The sequence below is a fragment of the Triturus cristatus genome, chromosome 5_1 (assembly GCF_964204655.1).
Source record: "Triturus cristatus chromosome 5_1, aTriCri1.1, whole genome shotgun sequence".
In the NCBI taxonomy this organism is placed as follows: domain Eukaryota; kingdom Metazoa; phylum Chordata; class Amphibia; order Caudata; family Salamandridae; genus Triturus; species Triturus cristatus.
In genome coordinates, this window is record NC_140587.1 from 349,207,949 (window position 1) to 349,228,981 (window position 21,033).

At 45.0% G+C, this 21,033-nt stretch overlaps 1 protein-coding gene across 1 annotated transcript in view; it reads left to right on the forward strand.

The window, feature by feature from the left end:
- Positions 1-21,033, forward strand: part of CSMD3 (CUB and Sushi multiple domains 3) — a 2,836,509-nt gene that overhangs the window by 1,948,976 nt on the left and 866,500 nt on the right. The window contains exon 27 of the mRNA XM_085605076.1: positions 8,176-8,367. Coding sequence (XP_085461202.1) covers positions 8,176-8,367 — 192 coding nt within the window. The remainder of the gene's footprint in view (positions 1-8,175; positions 8,368-21,033) is intronic.

Here is a 21,033-nt window from a genome sequence, read left to right on the forward strand (position 1 = left end):
ACAAAACAATATGTCTTTTTCTCTTCTATCTGACTTTGCAGTAAGCAGTACAAATAATGTGCCTCTTGGATATTGTAAAGTACAATTTTATAAGGTCACATTTGTTCCTGAACAAGTAATGCAACTACATCTCTCCTTGGATGTATAGCCCAAACTCTAGTACTAGGTGAACTATTGATAGTGTTCAAATGAGCATTTCATTTTGATTCCACAGTCCACATTCTTTAACTCTCCATCCTTCTCTCCTTTTATTATGTGAACATGCTATTTGTGAAGTGGAAAGGAGAAAATGTATGTAATGTATAATCAATAAGGCTTTTGTTCTAGATAAATAAGAATGTTACAAAAGGCAAGTATGGCTCTGTGGATTCTGAGCCTTGACAAGAAGAAGAAATAGTCAATAAATGCTGAAAAGTGGTTCAATTGATGTATTTTCAGATCAGTGGAACGTCAATCCCATTCCATGCTAAGGTCACATTCATACAAAAAAAGGCAGAGCTGATTTTGTACAAGCGACGTTAAATGTGTGTTATATAGTGTTTAAATAATGATTGCAGGCATTTTTAATTTGTTGAAACTAGGATCAACCAAAGGTTTCAATAATTTAAACTTAAGCTCAACCCCGGGTAGCTATGGCACAGACCAGAGCAGAAAGACTGTACTTACCATAAATGTGTATGAAAACAGTTCAAATGTTATCAAGGGACTCCAGTTTATTCAAATATTAAATTAGAGTAAACGTTAACCTCTTCTATGCCATGACGAGATAGTCTCGTCATGGAGCACGGTTGCGCTGTGCCCATGACGAGACTATCTCGTCATGGACCCCGCCCGCTAATGTAACGCCGGGCACAGGAGGGGGAAAGGGCGGGGCACTGAAGGGGTTAATGAACAAATTTTAAAAAACAAGAAAAATCCAATAAAGTGATCACGAGATATGAATTTTTAAAGCTTTACGAGAAACAGCACCAAGAAACAGTAATGCCCCAATAGAAAGTACTGCTTGCGCATGACCAGGACCTTGGCAAAATTGCCGGCCGACCTCAAGGGAACACGGTCAGATATGCCAAGTAGGTTCATTCTGGTTAAAGTTTTTTCCTTTTCACTTAGTCTCTTAAATGAAACTCAAAATTCTCCAGCGGGGCAAGGCAGCAGGCTGTATCTAGGAAAGTCCCTTCAAAATCGGATAGGCTTTTGTTCGAATTTTCTTTGTCACTGATTTGTCTGCATAAAGAAGGCTAAATATTAATTTCAGTGGATGTTCAGCATTTAAATAACACATTCCTGCCTGATGTACAATTTACTTATCTTCAATAATGTCTTCTGGAGGAAACTTTAATCACAGATTCCTCACACTTTCAACCTCGCTCGCAATAGGTATGGGCAAAATGTGAATTGTGCTTGCATATCAATCAATCAATCATAGGCATTTGTATAGCGCACTGCTCACCCGGAGGGTCTCAAGGCGCTGGGGGGGGGGGAACGCTACTGCTCGAACAGCCAGGTCTTGAGTTGCTTCCTGAAGGCGAGATGGTCTTGCGTTGTCCGGAGGTGGATGGGGAGGGAGTTCCATGTCTTGGCTGCCAGGTAGGAGAAGGATCTTTTTCCGGCGGTGGCTCTGCGGATGCGGGGGACGGTGGCAAGAGCGAGGCTGGCGGAGCGGAGCTGGCGGGTGGGCTTGTGGAAGGTCAGGTGGCTGTTGAGGAACTTGGGGCCCAGGTCGTGGAGGGCCTTGTGTGCGTGGGTGAAGAGTCGGAACGTGATTCTTTTGTTGACGGGGAGCCAGTGCAGGTCTCTCAGGTGTCCGGAGATGTGGCTGTGTCGTGGGATGTCCAGGATGAGTCGTGCTGAGGCGTTCTGGATCCGTTGGAGTTTCTTCTGGAGTTTGGCGGCGGTGCCGGTGTAGAGGGCGTTCCCGTAGTCCAGCCCACTGGTGACGAGGGCCTGGGTGACCGTCTTCCTGGTCTCGGTGGGGATCCACCGGAAGATCTTTCGAAGCATGCGCAGGGTGTTGAAGCATGAAGACGAGATGGCGTTGACTTGTCTGGTCATCGAGAGGGAGGAGTCCAGGATGAAGCCTAGGTTGCGTGCATGGTCCGTTGGCTTGGGGGTGGCTCCCAGGGCGGGGGGCCACCAGGAGTCGTCCCAGGCAGAGGGTGATGATCCCAGGATGAGGACCTCCGTCTTGTCTGAGTTCAGTTTCAGGCGGCGACGTCTTTCATCCCTTCGTGTAGGCTGGCTCTGGAGGCGTCCGGGTCGCTGGTGAGGGAGAGGATCAGCTGGGTGTCATCGGCGTAGGTGATGATCTTGAGGTTGTGTTGACGTGCGATGGTTGCGAGGGGGCTCATGTAGACGTTGAAGAGGGTGGGGCTGAGCGATGACCCTTGTGGAACGCCGCGGATGACTTCGGTGGCCGCTGACCGGAACGGGGGGAGGAGGACTCTCTGGGTTCTTCCGGCGAGGAATGAGGTGATCCACTCCAGTGCCTTCTCCTGGATGCCGGTGTTGTTCAGGCGCTGTACCAGGGTGCGGTGGCAGACAGTGTCGAACGCTGCGGAGAGGTCCAGGAGGATGAGGGCCGCAGTTTCCCCGTTGTCCATTAGGGATCTGATGTCGTCTGTGGCTGCGATGAGCGCGGTCTCCGTGCTGTGGTTGGCTCGGAAGCCGGATTGCGAGTGGTCGAGGGATCCGTTGGTCTCTAGGAAGGCGGCTAGCTGTCTGTTGACGGTCTTCTCGATGACTTTGGCAGGAAACGGGAGGAGCGAGATGGGGCGGTAGTTCTTGAGGTCGGAGGGGTCTGCAGTTGGTTTCTTTAGTAGGGCACTGATCTCGGCGTGTTTCCAGCACTCCGGGAAGGTGGCGGTGTTGAAGGAGGAGTTGATGATGTCGCGGAGGTGGAGTGCGATGATGTGGTCGGCCGTGTTGAAGATGTGGTGTGGGCAGGGGTCCGTAGGGGATCCGGAGTGGATGGTGTTCATTGTGCGTGTTGTGTCTTCGGTTCTGACTGGGGTCCAGGTGCGGAGGGTGGCGGTGGGGGGCATCGGTTCGGTGGTGGGGTTCGTGGTTAGTGGGCCGAAGCTGTTGTGAATGTTGGCGATCTTGTCGTGGAAGAAGGCTGCGAGGGAGTCGCAGAGGTCTTGCGAGGGAGTGATGTCATTGTTTCCGGCGTCGGGGTTGGAGAGCTCTTTGACGATGCTGAAGAGTTCCTTGCTGTTGTGGGTGTTGTTGTCCAGTCGTTCCTTGAAGGCTGTCTTCTTTGTGGCGCGGATCAGTTGGTGGTGTTTGCGGGTGGCGTGTTTGAGGGCCGTCATGTTGTCTGTGGTCTGGTTGGTGCGCCAGGTGTTCTCCAGGGAGCGGCAGTTCTTCTTGGAGGTGATGAGCTCGTCGGTGAACCAGGAGGCTTTCTTGCTGCCGTGTCTGCTGGGGGGGTTCTTCTTCAGTGGTGCGAGGGCGTCTGCGCAGTTGGTGATCCACTGTGTGAGGTTGTTGGCGGCTTTGTTGGGGTCCGTTGAGCTGGTGGGGGGGTTCTGGCTGAGGAAGGTGGTGAGCTGGTCGCCGGTGATCTTGTTCCAGCTCCTGCGGGGGGCTTGTTGAGGGTGGTGGTGGGTCGTCGTTTTACTGAAGCTGAAGTGGACGCAGCTGTGGTCAGTCCACTGGAGATTGGTGGAGTGGCTGAAGGTGACGTATTTGCTGGATGAGAAGACTGGGTCAAGTGTGTGGCCGGCGTAGTGGGTGGGGGTGGTTACCAGTTGCTTGAGTCCGAGGTTGGCCAGGTTGTCCAGCAGAGCAGTGGTGTTGCGGTCCTTGTTGTCCTCCAGGTGGAAGTTGAGGTCCCCCAGGAGGATGCAGTCGGTGGAATTGATGGCGTGCGGGCTGATGAAGTCTGTGATGTCTTCGCTCAACTGTGTGCGTGGTCCCGGTGGTCTGTAGACGAGGGTGCCTCTGAGCGTGGTCTTGGGGTCGGTGTGTATCTGGAAGTGGAGGTGTTCGGCGGAGGTGAAGGTGTCATCGGAGTTGGTCGTGATGCAGATGGTGTTCTTGTGGATGATGGCGATGCCTCCTCCTGTCTGGTTGACGTGGTCCTTCCTGGTGATTTTGTAGCCTTCCGGGACGGCGATGGCGACGTCGGGCGCTGAGGAGGCGTTCATCCAGGTTTCCGTCAGGAAGGCGATGTCTGGTGCTGTCCAGTTGAGGAGGTTCCAGAGTTCGACGGCATGCCTGTGAATGGAGCGGGTGTTGAGCAGGATGCACATCAGGTGTTTGTTGCTGGGGCTCGGTTTAGCAGGTGCGGTGTTGGGTCGGAGGCCGGTGAAGCGGCAGGTCAGGCAGGTGAAGGGTCCGTGGGTGCGTCTCGGGGTGGCTCGGTAGCAGGCGGTGTTTAGGCCGGCGTTGAGTGCGTGGAGGGTTTTGGCATCGTAGATGTGCAGGGTGTGCTGGCGAGGGCGAGGACCAGGGGGTCTGGCGCTGGGCGCAGTCCAGGTGCGGACGGGCACAGTCGGGCTTACCTTTGGCGCACCTTCAGCGCTCAATCGGCGCTCCCGCTGCGCGCGTCCGCTGCGCGGTCGCTCTGGGGGCGTCATAAGTAAGGAGCCGGGAGGGAGGAGCAGCTGGGTGGCGGGAGCGGGGCGGCGAATGGAATCACAGGGCGGCGGGGCCGCAGGGAGGCAGCGGCGGGAAATTCCAAGAAGCAGCGGGCAGCGGGAAATTCCCAGGAGCAGCGGGAAATTCCCAGGAGCAGCGGGCAGCGAGCGAAGGAATCTGCAGGCAGGAGGCGGCAGAGGCAGGCAGGAGCGGCAGCAGTGAGTGGGGCGACCAAGCCCTGTGGAGGGCTGAGCGGTCACACTCTGTGGTCCCCTACGGTCCCCTTAAGTAAGGAGCCGGGAGGGAGGAGCAGCTGGGTGACGGGAGCGGGGCGGCGAATGAAATCACAGGGGGGCGGGGCCGCAGGGAGGCAGCGGCGGGAAATTCCAAGAAGCAGCGGGCAGCGGGAAATTCCCAGGAGCAGCGGGAAATTCCCAGGAGCAGCGAGCAAAGGAATCTGCAGGCAGGAGGCGGCAGAGGCAGGCAGGAGCGGCAGCAGTGAGTGGGGCGACCAAGCTTATTACCTGAAATCTCTAAAATAATACCATAAAGCAATTTTGCATAACTATGCGCTAATTCTGGTAACAATTTGCCATGAAACTCGCCATTTGCAGTAAATGTGTATGCGAACAACAGAATACAAGTGCTCTACTTTTAATGTTGCCCTTTTTTGCGCAAAGTGCATTCTTGCATCAATAATTGACTCGAGGATGCATTTTGCATGAATATATAGCGATTTTCATTTCCTTATTTATGCAGATTTCTCCCAAATTTAATGTTATAACTGGAAAATAAATGATGCAAATTTTGCTCACCTTACCTAGAAACCAGGTTTAATATTTAAAAACTCTGCAATAGCTCCTGTTAGCTGGTAGATGGTACCATTGGCATCTATCATATCTCTGTCCTGCTTTCAAATGTGAGACAACAGATCCACATATAGGCAGCAAACTGACATCAACCTATCCATGGCAATTTTCCATGCCCTCCAAAGCAGATTGACAGACAGTTGAGGAATTGAAAGTACGCAAAATTGAGCTTTGAGCTTTATTACGTACAAAATGCTCAACCCCCATTTTGGAAAGTAGAGAGGGGCAGGAGCTGAGAAATCTATGGTTATGCATAGAAAAAGCATTACTGAATGTAAGTAATTCGTTCTACTTTTGGCTACTTCTAAACACAGATTCCTCACATTTTGAATAAATACAGTGGAAATACCCGCACAAAAACGGGGATATGAGAATCAGACGTTACACCAGGAGCTCTTTCAGGACCAAGCTGGTGCAATGTCCCTACCTACCTGTGGATCTGAGAGTTGACGCAGTAATGCATGACGAAGGTGTCGAGGAGCACCCACATAGTAGTTTGGCAACACTGGGACGTCCCAGCTCTAAAACCATGGTAGCAGCTTTTGTGCTCCAGAAAGGAGTAAAGGATCTCTAGACAGGACTTTTGGCCAAAGCAAAGCACACCTGATGCAAAGGTCCACATACAAAGATCCATTTATGGACAAAGTTTTCTTTCTTCACACCAGCCAGTTGCTCCTTCATTCTATCAATATAAAAAAGTAAGTAGCTGCTTAGATTCCAACCAGTGAAGCGTCTTCTTTTCTTAGATGGATAAGGAGGAGAGAAGAATGCATGGTGCATGGTGGACTGCCCCACATGAAGGGTCCACTACCTTCATAAGAAATGAAGCCAGAGTTTGAAGTGCCAACTTACCTGGAAAAAAGTGATATGCAGACAATGCCTTAAACTCCAGACCACAGAAAAAATGTCGAAATGCAAGATAGACTTGAGCTTTGAAAGTCTCAGGATGCAGCTTTTGAGGGTCTGTTAAACCTATCACAAAAAAATGAACTTAAGGAACAGGGCAGTTGGCACTTAAGGGCAGGTGTGCTAAACATTTTAATGGTCGCAAACGCTCCAATTCAGCACTTGTAACTTTTAAAATAGTTTTACCTATTTAATAATCCCATTTTAGAAGTCTGAGCATTTTTTCTGAGTACCAAAATGGAATATCATTGCAATATCTGGAACAGACAAGGTTTAGACGTCCGTTCCAAGCACTAATTGAATATCTAATGTACCAATGTTTTGTGCCTACTGGTTGCAAAACAATGCTATTTTACCGACACCTCAAAGAAGGGGGGAACCCATTTGTAAATGACAAGATTTTTTTATGAATGTGAAAAAAAAGTTGAAGAGGAAACGGCAGTGATCCCATTGACAGCAAACAAAGTAGAAAAGTAAACTTTACTTTTTAAACTCATTTCTTTTAGGGAAATGGACTACATTTTAAAAACAAGTTTGTCTAATCAAATAACAATCACACACGTGCTTATCTACTGATCCTAGCACGTTCTTAATCCATTGTAAGGCCTCCAAGTGTAGTGAGTAATACTTTGCAACACACCTTATTAATATGCATGAGGTAGGTTGGATTCTCACGACTACGATTCAGATTTTTAACAATTGACTGACTAGTACATGGGCTGGGTCTTAAAAACCTTTACTGGTTCCGACAGTACTGATGGCATTTTGCCACCAGATATTAGTCCATCTGGCCTTTAGTTACTTTATAACAAGAGAGGTTTGTTATTGTTTTTGTCACCTAATGGCTACATCATGAATACACGTCTGGCTAGATTTAATGATTATTAGCTAGCTAACCATTGGCTGATTAGCAAGTTTACATTTGTTTACCTTCATTGTGTGTTTTGGTATCTAGTAGGGGTTGGATGTAATGTGCTTTGTACCCATTCTTCCTATACGTTCTCAAGCTGAAAATGATAGGGCTGCCTCTATGAAGTACCTTTGGCAGTCAGATTGTTTTCTGACGCCTTATGCGTTTTCTGCATGCAGGGCCACAGTTCATTATCTAAATCCTCACATCTACCATGCACTAGGACACTATTATATCAAACCTTGGTCAAGATATCCGACCTCCAAGCAATGTATAAATATTGTGGTGAGCTATTCAAACATGCTCAGGAATCATTATCACAAAAGTTTGTTTTTTGATATATTCAAATCAATATCAGTCTATTTTGGGCTTCTATTGCGCGCAAGAAAATAAATAATTTGAGGGAAAATAGGTAGTCTTATAGTTACAATAGGGCTCACAAAAAGCAAAAGCAAAAACCGGGAACGTGCGAGAGGTAAGTGAACATGAGGTGTGTTCTGATTAAACATACAGGTTAGAATAAGACACCCTTGGGCCTATACTAACTACAATGTGTTGGAGATGGCCATTACAAAAGATATCGCCTCGAAATGTTCCAAATGATTACAAAAATAGCAAACCGTAATGCAAACTAACTAAGTCGTGCAAATCCGAACGAACCCCCCCACCCTGCACCCGTCTTCACGCTTCTGTAACAGAAAATAATGCTTGAAAGTGTTAACAAATTAACACACACGTTTCTAATTATATAGCAGGCACATCCCTACAGGGATCATTGAGCAGATGAAGAACTGGTTCTGTTTCAATGTAAGATTTTTTGACTGCATACAAAAACGGTATTTTAAAACACAACTGTAATTACAATACATTGTTATTAACATATTTCGGTGCTCTGTCATTGCGTTGCAGGTTCTGTGGCTACCGCGTGTCGTGATCCAGGGGTTCCAATGAATGGAACGCGAAATGGCGATGGAAGAGAACCTCATGACACAGTCATATTTCAGTGTGACCCCGGATATGAACTTCAAGGGGAGGAGCGGATCACATGCATTCAGGTTGAAAATCGTTTCTTCTGGCAGCCCAGCCCTCCAGTGTGTATAGGTATGGCATATTGAATACATTATGGAAATGAGTTCCCTGGAACAGTATGCTAGGAACCAAAAATACAGTAATGTGCTGCTCTTTTAAGTCTGTTCTGTACAAATCCATATTTGCTGTATTTGCACAGACATTTGTCTGTATACAATTGAGTCAGTGTAAATATTTGTGTGCATTACTTGATCAGAGAATTTGTCTAGGACGATGCCTCTTTATAAGTGTTTGTCTGAGTGGATCTCAGTGTATGCAAATGTATGTGTTTGTGAATTCATTACCAGAGCTCGAGCAACTGTCACAGAGACATATATGTTTGTTACGAAGAGGAAACATAAAAAGACTTTCTATAAAGACGGAGGTAAAGGATTCGTTTCCTGCTTCCCAGGTCTCTGTGAATGAAGCTCATCTCTCTAGGATAGTTGCCCATGATTCTAAACTCCCCGATTCCTCCCACTGTAGAATGTGTAGCTCCCTCGTTCACTACTTCCAGCTTCTGTGTCCTCCTTAACACTTGTACTACCACTTTATCTCGTTTGCTCAGGTCTTCTGAAGTACTGACTAGAGGCCTAGTCCAAGTAACCACAATTCACTATAACTCCATCCCATTTCATACAAGCTTTTGAGAACGATTATTTTATACACATATATTTCCTGCCATTATAATGCCTTTTGTATGCAACATTTTTATAATTATATTTTTGCTTCTACTAAAAATGCACATTCTTTTTTTCCGTCGCTATAGTGTGGTTTTATTGTTTTTTTAAAAACATAACACCACAAACTCTTTCTGAGATGTTCCTTGTTCTCAGGATGAGCTAACCAAGATGACCCAAGGTACACTTTATTAAAACCTGCTTATCACTTATGGTCCTGTATCTTGGGCAGTGTGACCTCTCAGTCCCATTCAGACCATTACCTCTCTACTATGGCCCTCATTACATTGGCCAGAATAGGTTGGGTTACTTGTAATGCATGGTAAATACTATTACTGCAGGCTGATATATTTTTCCAAACGTGATAAATACCTTCTATTCTCAGTTTTCAACAATAAAATGATGCATAAATGTAGTTGTTAACACTCGTTTGCTGTTTCTATGGGTTTTTTCTTCCAATACATATTAAGCACATTCAATCTGCCAAAATATATAAGGGGAAAACTGTGAGGATGTGAGAATTATCACACAATTCTAATCCCTGTGCAAACTTTTGTTGCATATCTTGATTAATTTTAGTCACCATGTAGTATCTTTATGGTAAGATATATTTATGTTCAATGAACCAGGTGTGAGGACAGTGAGTTAATGTTAGGGTGACCAGATTCTCAAAACAAAAAACGGGGACAGGTCATAGACATAGAAGTAGGACTACGGTTTGCAGTAACCATCGACATAAAGGTAGGACTATTTGACAGCTGCCATGGACATAGAAAAAGGACTATAATGACAGCTCCCTCCACAGACCGAGATGAAGCATTACAGACGACAAATCAGAGGTCTTTTATTGGCTGTAACCATTAATTCCATTTAAACAGACTTTGCCTCAACATTTGCTATAGTTGGTGACCACGGCTTTAGTGCTGGTGGCGCCCTGTGCGACAGTGTTTGTTGGCGCCCCCCCAAGACCACCTCCACCACGGATTCTCTCACTAGCACCCTTTAACAGTGACCAAGTCTCCATAACCACACTCTCTCAGATGCATTGAATTAGTTATATAGCGCCACTCATACCAGTGTAGGGTGTCCGAGCACTTCGCATCACACACACATTACACAGAGACAATCAATCATGCATGTGTAATCAGTGTATAGGAAATGTTACATAAGCCAAAGGACTAAAAGTGTAGGGAGTCACATGTCATCCATACTGGTAGGCAGTATAGTTTAAGAGTGCTTTGTGTGGAGAAGCACAAACGCAGAGTCGAAAAAGAAACAGCATAGTTGGGAGTTTTCTTTAATAATAAGAATCGATTTCTAGCCAAATTATCCCTTTTTGCAACATTAATCAATGCTCTAATAATGTATACTTTGCAGTGTGTATGCAGTTCTAGGATGAAAGTTAATAGCTCACTATTCTATATCAGGACTTTAAGTTATAAATTGCAAGTAACAAAAGGATATCTCTTTTGAAAGCAGTAATCTGCTGATCTGTTTACATCATACGCACTCTGTAATCTACTTGGTACAGGTTCTTTGCAGCAGGCATGTTAATCCTCTACACTAACTTCACCGAAGTCAAAACCTCAACCATACAAAATGCTGATCTCTCTCCAGGAAGATTATTAATCACACGAGTTATCTTGACATTTATGTGAGGCCTGGTAATTGCTGGGGGTAAAGAAACGCTGCAGCAGGTGCTTCAAAAGCATAATAAACTTTAAAACACGGCGCCCCCAGGAAGCCAGCACCCGGTGCGGTGGCACTCGCACCCGCCCTAAAGCCGGCCCTGGACACGAAGTACAAACAGGTTACTGTTTCTAAACAAGGATATAAGCAGGTCCTGCAAGTAGGCTTTTACAAAATAAAGACATTCAAAGACGCACTGCCATCAGTAGCTGTTGGAGCAGGAGCGCTGCATTAACAAAACAAAGGTATCTCTGGAAGCACCCTAAGTGACCGGCATTCAGGTGTGAATGTATGCAGATTGCATCCTTTGACTTCTCGGCCTGGAGACAAGAGGTCACATTCAAAGCGCTGAACCTCGCGCTGTGGAATGAAAGGAGCACCTCTCCCCACCCCCCATCCCATTCAAAGCCCGATTTCCCTTCCTGCTACAACGCTCACCTAAACGTCACGCTTTAATCAGTGCAAAGAGAGCATGCACGTGCATGCTCAAACAACCGAAACAAATGAAAAACGGGACATTTGTATGTTTAACCCGGACACTGTTTAAAAACCCGGACATTTCATTGAATTGGAGAAAAGTGTCGGGACACGGGGACACTTCTCCAAAAACGGGGACCGTCCGGGGAAAACCGGGACGTCTGGTCACCCTAGTTAATGTACACTACAATTGATTACAACGTTCCACTAATTTTCTTGAAGGAACTATGGTCTGACGACTGAAATCAGATAGCTTTCATGATCATACACACTATCAATAACAAAGGTAGGAGTCACCACAGCTACCGCTTTAATGCTCAACAAAATGAGTTTTAGTTAATCTACTCTCCATTTTGTCACTGCCATAAAATGACCATGCAAAAGCATGAAATTCTAATATATCAAGTTAGTATGACTTCAGTTGGATATATTAATTGTGTGATGTGTGTACAGGTTGGTCAAAATTGAGTTTTATCACATAAAGTGAATATAATATGTTGCGTGATGTGATCTGAATAAAATGTTGCCGAACAGTTGCAGTTAAATTGATTAAAAACTTTTTACATTCAATAACCATACTGAACAAAATAAAAATCTTTATTGTGCATCTTCATGGTATATGCACATCACAATGTTTATTCATTAAACTGCTCTCATTGTACAGCTATATTTATCTTTATATTTGATATCTCTATTTGAACACACTGCTCTATTTTTTGATTGATTTAATTGATTAATGGCAGGGATCAGAAATATGTATTAATTGAATAGCCACTTCAGACACCTTTGGAACTGAGGATGAACAGAAGAAGACTAGGCCTGCTGTATGTGACCCGAGAGGAGCTCTGACCCATACTTTCGTACGTACCCAGGACAAAGAAGTGGACTCCAAGAGTCAAAAGGCTGATCTCCTGTTAAAGCTACAGGGATACAACAAGCTACAAAAGGCCTTTTCCTGAAGAGTCCAGCTCACCAGTTCAAATTGGACCTGCCATAGATCCTGTTGATGGCTTTTGCTGGAGGGAATTTTGCCCCCCCCCCCGCCCCCTGTATTTTTTCTGAGGTCCAGAGGCCCTTAATTTGATTGAGTTGTACTTCTTCTAGAATCCTCAAAAGCATGGAACTTTAAAGGTTTTTGTCTCCTGTAAGATGTCTCCTTACAGTTCTGAAATAGAAGGTGTAGTCCTTCTGTTGTCCCTCAGGTCAACAGTGATATGAGAAAGTTACTAGCAATGCCATATTTATGCCTGGCATCAACTCATGGGTGCTCCTCCTGGCTCCTCCCAAACCAATAGGGTAACATTTCCAAGGTGTTACCCTATCCACTTTTGCAGCATTTCCTGTGTATTTTACTTTAAAAAATACCACAGTCCCACTCTTTGCCCTTGTGCAGATCCTGTGTGTAAACTCCACAGGTGTGAATAGGGAATTGAGCAACTCTTCTTGTCTGGTCACTTAACTCTAGTTCTGGGGCAGCTCCCTCCCTACTGGGAGTGGAGCCTGCCTGACTAGGGAAAATAAAGAAAGAGGCTTGCTCAGGTGTCAACTAATATTTGCCTGTGGCGGGGTATGCCTTTTGAAGTTAATAAAGTTCCTGGGTACTGCCCAAAAGGTCATCATGCCAGACTAGCAGTAATGCCTTCCCACACCCAGGCCTTTGTTTCTGCTCCGGGTACAGTTTTCAAACCTCATTCAGGACTTGAGCACTCTTAGGACTGCAGCTGAAGGTTAATGCAAATTAGCCTGCTGAGACTTTAGGCAGGGAAAAAATAATTCTCAAAGTGTATTTTTCTTAATATTTATTAAAATCCTAAATTACCATTGAATTAAGCTTTTAATAAAGCCATCCTCGCTACAGTGAAAATTGTTTTTAGATTATATTTACTTAAGGACATGTTTAATATTAATTGTCTAAATGCCCTGTCTTATGGGCTGTACGGCCTACTTAGTGGTGACTTACTAACAATGGAAATGAAGGTTTAAACCAGTCAAAAGGGCTATTTTGTAACATTTATTAACATTTTTTTTAAACGCACGGATGGCAGTTTTTAAACTGCCTCAGCCGCACCACAATAGGTGGCCTGACACCACATTTACAATATTGGATTGCACAATATCTGCTTCAGTCCATTAGTGACATTTAACTTAGAGGCCCTGGGTACATGTTGTCCCATACATTATGGGACTTAAAGGTAAGGTAAATATGCCAATTAGGAGTAAAACCAATTTGGACATTTTAGGTGTCAGAGCACATGCACCCAGGCCTGGGTAGCAGAGTCCCAGTGCTCATAGTCAAAATTCAAGCAGCATCAGTCCACAAACAAATGGAGGTGACCACATAAAAATAGTCACTTTCCTACAAAAGAAAAATTTAGAAAACTATACATATATTGTATAGGCTGCATCTTCCATATTTGACTACTAAGGTGAGCTGTGAATTCTTGCCATAGCATGGGGTTACAGGTGACACTGTTCAGCTAGTTCTGTCTAGGTATAAAAGCTCAGTGGAGTCAGATGGTAGTAGTGGCAAATGAAGTAAACTTGGACCTCCCAAAACATATTCTAGTTCCACATTTTAGGAAAACAGTCAATGGCAACAACACATGGGGAGGCAACACAAGTCCTGATATTTGTGATCCATAAAATAACCAACAGTGCTTCTACATCCCACATGCACTTGAACAAGAGAAGGCAAAACCAACAAACAGCAGCGCTAAACTCAAATGAAGCTAGATAAGCCCTGCGCAGGACAATTCCTTTGTCATAACTAATGAGACTTCTGAAACCAAGCAGCAGTTCGGATAAGGAATTTTCTATTTTGAACATCCTACTTGATGACCTTTTTATATTTCTTTTGGGGTGTTTCCCCATAAAACACCAATAATTTAAATACATCATCATTAAAATTCAGCTAAATTAAGGGATACAAAATATATACAGAGATACCTATAAATATGTTGTAGATATACAAACAATACATTACATCAGAATAACATTTTGCTTCATAAATGCCAAGTTGTTTACAAAAAGCGAGCCAAACTAAAAATTATTGCACTTCTTGTGTCAGATTTCAAGATCTGAAAGGCTTCTTTATACTGTATAACTCATAACAAATGACACATTGCTTTGATCCACCTTATCCATTGAGCCTCGTATAATGGGCAAAAGAAATAAAAGATAATGTGCATCTGTGTCCTTCTGTGGGGGACATCTTGTGAAATATCTTACCAGTAGGATTCCATATCTAAATGTTACATATAGATGATTTTGCCGAGTGAGGGATAATTTCATCCAGGAATTACTCAAATTTTGGAGCGTATTTGATGTCCAAAAAGTGGTCAGTAATACTTCAGCTCTCAAAGATTGATACCAGGACTCCTTTGCGTGCAACCAAAATTGTAGCTTTCAAAGATTACATGTGCTCTTAATGATTGTGGTGGGTGCAACTCACAGCTCTTGGAGTCCCAAGGTTGTCAAACAATTTTCCACATACTTGAGCCAGGGTGTTGTGCAATCTCAGCAACTCTGCAACAACTTCGCCGACTACTTCCACGACAAGATCTCGGCTATCTACATAAATGTCAAACACCAACCCTCCCCTGTAGACAGCATTAAACAACTCACATCCATGAACACAAATTCCTAACCTTCCTACCCACTGGGAACTCCTCACCATGAAGGACACCATCTCCATCATTAACACCGTGAACTTGGGGTCACTCACAGAACCATGACCCCACCACGTCTTCAACCTCAGAAGCAAGATAATAGGTGATGAGCTCAGGAAGGCCCTGAACCCCTCTAGCACTGCAACCACCTTCCCTGAAGACAGAAACACGGTGAAGTGAGACCTCTCTTGAAGAAACCATCCATGACCCTGCAGATATGACAAACTACTGGCCCATCTTGCTTATTCCCTACCCAGAAAACGTCCTTGAGAAAGCAATCAACGAGTGCCTCACCCAACACCTGAAAAACCACAACCTCCTGACCCCTCTCAATCTGGCTTTTGAGCTAAACACAGCACCGAGACAGCATTGATCGCAGCTACAAATTACATCAGCAAAAACAACAGTTGATGGACAGAATGCAGAACAATGTCATACATTCACCCCAGTACCGAGATCTGGGCCTAAATCCATTGTTTTTTTGCTCACCATGCCTTTCCGGTTTGAACCCAGCCATATGCAAATCAGTCTTGACCCTGTGCCTCATGGGAACAGTCCAGCCCGACCTGCCAAGCCAGGTCCTCCCTGGACTGGAAACAAGCATCCTAGGACCGGTTTTGGGGTTTCACCCCTCTTCAGCCAGGATAGCTTGATTCCAGTGGCATGGAGAGCACGGGACCCACCTCTGGGCATACCCTTCCCAGTCGGGGTGACAAATGCAAAAACAACAGTTGATGGACAGAATGCAGAACAATGTCAAATATTCACCCCAGTACAGAGATCTGGGCCTAAATCCATCGTTTTTTTGCTCACCATGCCGTTCCAGTTTAAACCCAGCCATTTGCAAATCAGTCTTGACCCTGTGCCTCATGGGAACAATCCAGCCCAAACTGCCAAGCCAGGTCCACCCTGGACTGGAAACAAGCATCCTAGGACCGGTTTTGGGGTTTCACCCCTCTTCAGCCAGGATAGCTTGATTCCAGTGGCATGGAGAGTACGGGACCCACATCTGGGCATACCCTTACACCAGAGACCTCCTGGACTGTGAGGAGACAGTAGCCCTCATCCTCCTGGACCTGTCCAAGGTGTTTGAAACCGTCTCCCACCACATCCTGATCAATAGACTCCACCACATCGGGATTCAAGGAAACGCCATCAAATGGATCACCTCATACCGCAACGGTAGAACCCAGATGATCCATCTCCCTCCGTTTTCCTCACAACTCAAGAAGATCATCTGTAGAGCCCCCCCCCAGGGCTCATCTCTTAGCCTGACCCTCTTCAACATCTACATGATCCCATTTGCCAACACTGTCAGAGCACACTGCTCGAACCCCCTCCCAGCGCCTTGAGACCCTCACGGGTGAGTAGCGCACTCCAAAAATTCCTGATTGATTGAATATCAACTCCTACTGCGCCAACGAGAAAAACTCATCCTCTCTCTGTCTGAAGATCTCTCCAACATCAAAGCCAACTTCCACAGATGCATGATGACATTTGTGGACTGCATGAAGGATAACTGTCTCAAACTCAACTCAGACAAAATGGAATTCCTCATCTTTGGGAACAACACCTCACCATGGAATGACTCATGGAGACCCACGGTGCTCGGTACACCCCCCGACCCAACAGACCACTCCCGCAACCTAAGCATCATCCTGGATGACAAGAGATCTGTGACAAAACAAGTCAACACAGTTTTTTCAGCCTGTTTCTGCACCCTTCGCATGCTCCGCAAGATCTTCAGGTGGCTCCTCATAAACACCAGAAGGACCGTCACAAACGCCCTCTTCACCAGCAGGCTAGACTACAGAATCACGCTTTACATGGCAATCACTGCATGCCTACTGAAGAGACTCCAAACAATACGAAACGCATCGGCAAGACTCATACTTGACTTCCACGGAAGGACCCACATCTCACTCCATCTCAGGAAGCTGCACTGGCTCCCAATTTAAAAGAGATGCCAGTTCAAGCTGCTGACCCATGCCTACAAGGCTCTGCATAATGAAGAACCAGCATACATCAACAAACGCCTAACGTTCCACCAACCATCCAGACTTCTCCAATCACCCTCCTTCTTCATCACCAACACCCCATGGGTCCGTCGAGCCTACAAAGTAGGATACTCCTTCTCGCACCTGGCAGCCAAGGCCATGAACAATCTCTCTCTGCCCCTCAGACCCGTACCATCACTTCAACAATTCAGACAACACCTAAAGACCTGGTTGTTTGAGTAATCCCATCCATGCCGCAGCTAACAGCCCTAGCGCCTTGAAAACCTCACGGGTGATTTGCCGCACTCTACAAATGACTTTTGGAATCCTGATCAATATGTATAAAACTATTCGGATCACGCTCTGTATGGGGCTAGTGGCTCTGTGTACAGGGCCGGACTGACTACCGGGCGTTTTGGAATTCTGCCGAGCAGGGGGCTGATTTCATTGCGGTGGGGGCTGATTTTGTTCATGAAGACCTGCGTGTACTTCGAAATAACTAAAGCAAAACGAATTTCGTTCAGTACACGCAGGTCCCCATCAAAGAAATCAGCCGCCAGCTCAGCAGCATTCCAAAATGCCCGGTAGTCAGGCTGGCCCTGTCTGTGTACCCAATTCTGCACAAATATAAAAGTGTTCTGAGCTTGATTACATCTGCAGTACCTTTAAAACCCATTGCTAAATGGAGCTGTGATTACTCTGAAGTAGATTAAACAGAGCTTTTAAAAATGTATTCCCACCATGAGAAAGACCAACAACATCGCTAAAGTCCCATAAGTCAGCCTCAAAAGTTGCTGCCCCTCTAGCTTTGGTTCTGTAAACCTCCAGTGTTGGTGATATTAATCCAGCAGTTGTTTTTAAGTGCTTCACCACACTTGACGCAGAATATTGGAGTGCCAACTGGCTCTTAGCGATTTCAACCCTAGATGCAGCACTCTTTCTATCGCTTCCTCACCCACAGTCAATAAACGCTGAAAAGTCATGTACTTAGTTTTGAGCATCACAAGAATCCCACGAATCGGTCTAGAAGATATTGAAGACCCATTCTTGTTTTGGATAGGAGCAAAGTGTCATCAGCAAAAAAACAGAGCAGGGAACCTTTTTAGGGGAATCAGTCTTACAGGCATTGCGATAGGCGATCGCTCCATTAACATAAAGCAGCAAAAGAGTTGGTGCCAAGCCCTAGACACACCCCCCTGCATACCCCTATTATTGGCTGGGATACGATCAGTTAGACAACCATCCCTTCCCCATCTGACCTGGGCATAAGGGATGTTATGGAGTCTAACAGGAATGTCCAAGATGGCGTCTGGAACGCTCATTGGATTTTAGTAGTGTCCATAATTCAATCCTGGGAATTGAATCAAGTGCAGCCCATAGAAAGATAAAGGCGACACAGAGATGCGCACTCTCTGTTTTAACCATTTTCAGTAAATAAGGAGAAACTGTAAAATCTAGTCTATTGTGCTCATTTTCTCACCTAACACGTATTGGTCTATTTTTTTTTTAAATGTCTTATCTTTGAACTTCAATATGACGATTTAAGGGCTTTTCATTTGTACAGTACTGCCCATTCTTTATACCCTGTCAACAGTTTCCACTGAAAGAATGGGGTGAACTGCAAATTCCCCTTTAAAAAGGCATGACTTGATGCCCTCACCTTTGCAGTTGTGCCGCCATATGTCTTTTTGCATAAAGCTTGATATTACAGTGCGCGCACCAATTCCAAATCTCTCTCCTCAGTGCCTCACACACCGTGTCCATCTGTGGCATGTGTGGACGTCTCCGGACAGGTGTCAAGGACAGAGCTTCAGTCGGAGGGACAGTGGTCTACTTAGTTTTCACTATGCAAATAAACTCCTTTTTGTTTGTCTAAAGCTACACAATAGCTACCTAAACATGCTCGACAAAAGGTGTGACCATGTTTCTGCTCCCTGCGTTTAACACATCATTATTTATTTTAATGAGGTGCTCTGATGTCTCCAAATATCGGTGAGATGCTGGTAGGAAACTCCTGTTTGCCTCTGAAAGCACACATGCATACTCACCTGTTGGCTCCAGGGCCCGCCTTTTTATGGAAATGCCCCACTTGGCAGAATACTGTTACACATGCAATCATTCACGTTATAAGTAAATACTTGTTTTAGCAAAATATTGGTGGCAGTCTCACATCAGAAGCGTCACCAGCGGAGGTTTTGCTTGCAGATGTGCGTTGACGGTGTTCGTTTTGCCTCGCCCTAGCTGGTGTTCGAGTGAGCATTTAGCCGTCGGTGATTATCATGCCAGACGCCTTTTCTCTGGTTCTCCGTTCCGCGTCGGTCTGCAAGGTTATCACGCAAGCGCCATTAGTTTTCCAGCACGTATGACATTTGTCAGTCTGCTGATACAGCTGACTCCAAAGAATGCACGGCAGCAGGAAAGCCTCGAGTTGACAGGTTCAATTGAGTACCCTGCGGTTGCTGCTTAAAGTGTTCTATTTAAAAATAAGCCAACCAAAAGAACAACGGCGGAATACAAAGCACATTTCAGACACAACAATTCTCCCTTTGTTTTTCAGCGAAAGCGTGCATTTTCCATTTCATCTGCAGGGATAGCTTTATTGATTGAGGCTATTGTTGAGATTACTTAATGACCAAGGAGCTTTCTCGCCTCATTAAAACTTCCAGAAGCATAACTTTTTGTGTGTTGTCAGAAAGTCAGCAGATTTCCACCAGAAAACTGTCTTTTATTTCGTATGTGCATCCATCATTCCAGAGACTCTTTTTGTGCCATTGGACACCACCATGGATTTAGGGGAGAAGGTAGGAGTGTTACAGCGTGTTATAACAATGAACCGGAAGTTGCATTTGTTACATCATGATGTTTGTGATGCTAACCCAAGTGATGTGTGTGTGTTCCAATTGTACTTATGTCACCCGCGGAGGCAAACCTAAGACCATTGAAAATTATTTTTCCTTTCAAATGTGCAGTTACGAATTACATAAATGTCTTTAGCCATTCCGTTTGTTATAAAACACTAGAATTGTGTTCTGGGATCAAGCCATTTACCTTTCTTGATATATGTTGATCAGAACGACATTTGGTGGTGATATGCAAACATAGTCCATTTGTTTCCACTTGTATTGCCCATGTCACTGACTTACTTTGTTGGAAATTTACTGGTAATACCTTATTTTCAATTGAGCAAAGTCAAAATCGGCATTATAGAATAGCAAGAACGGAATAGTGACAACATTCACATTAATTCTACATGAAATGAACTTCTGCATCACGAAATAAGTAAGAAACTGCCAATTACACCGTTTTTGCTCAACCGTAATGTAGGGTTACGCATTGATAAAAAATGCTTGATCTTACACAGGTAGAAAATGTAGCTCATCATCTAAAACAACCCAGAAGAACTTTGTATTTTAGTTTTTAATTTAGTGGGATTTCTCTCCTGTACTTTGTGCAAAATCATTCTCTCAGTAGCAGCTGAAGGCTGTTACAGCTGCAGCTCGTGAATTTCATGAGAAAATAAGTGTGTGCTGAGACATGAAAAAGAGAGCATACACAGAGGATTCTGTGTCTTCAGACACACTCTCCTTCTGCTGCAGATGTTATCTCAGGAGGAGTAGGGTTACTAGGGGTTCTTGCATTTGGACCAAATCTCCTGGTGCCTCTAAGCTTGAAAGACCATCTATGCCATCTCGCCTAAAACTATAAACCACACTACATTGCACACAAGAAAGCGGCTGCTCCATTTCAAAAACGTATAAGCTGTGAAAAGACCATCTAGGTCTAGGTGTGTTTTAAAAAGTATGTATTCTAGAACCATCAGGTTTTGTGCATTTTGGTCCAACCTCCACCCATACAGCTTTGCATCCTACACGACTGTTCCCAAAGTTTTTCCATACTTTGAGTCTGACAACTGAAGAATTTAAATCACATGACAATCTCATTTTACAAATTTTTCCAGTAAAAGCGAACACACTTATTTCCAGTGGACTTTAAACTAATCTGAAAGGAGAGCCACTCTTAGTACCTAAATCAATTATATTGCATCGCAAATCCTTTCTATGATCTAATAATCCCAATTATTGGTATTCATCTATTATGTTCGTAACCAAGGGGCTCATTAGGATGGCCGGTGGACCTGAGTCCGCCCGCCATGCCCGCGGTGGTTGGACCGGCTGCCAGACATGCGGC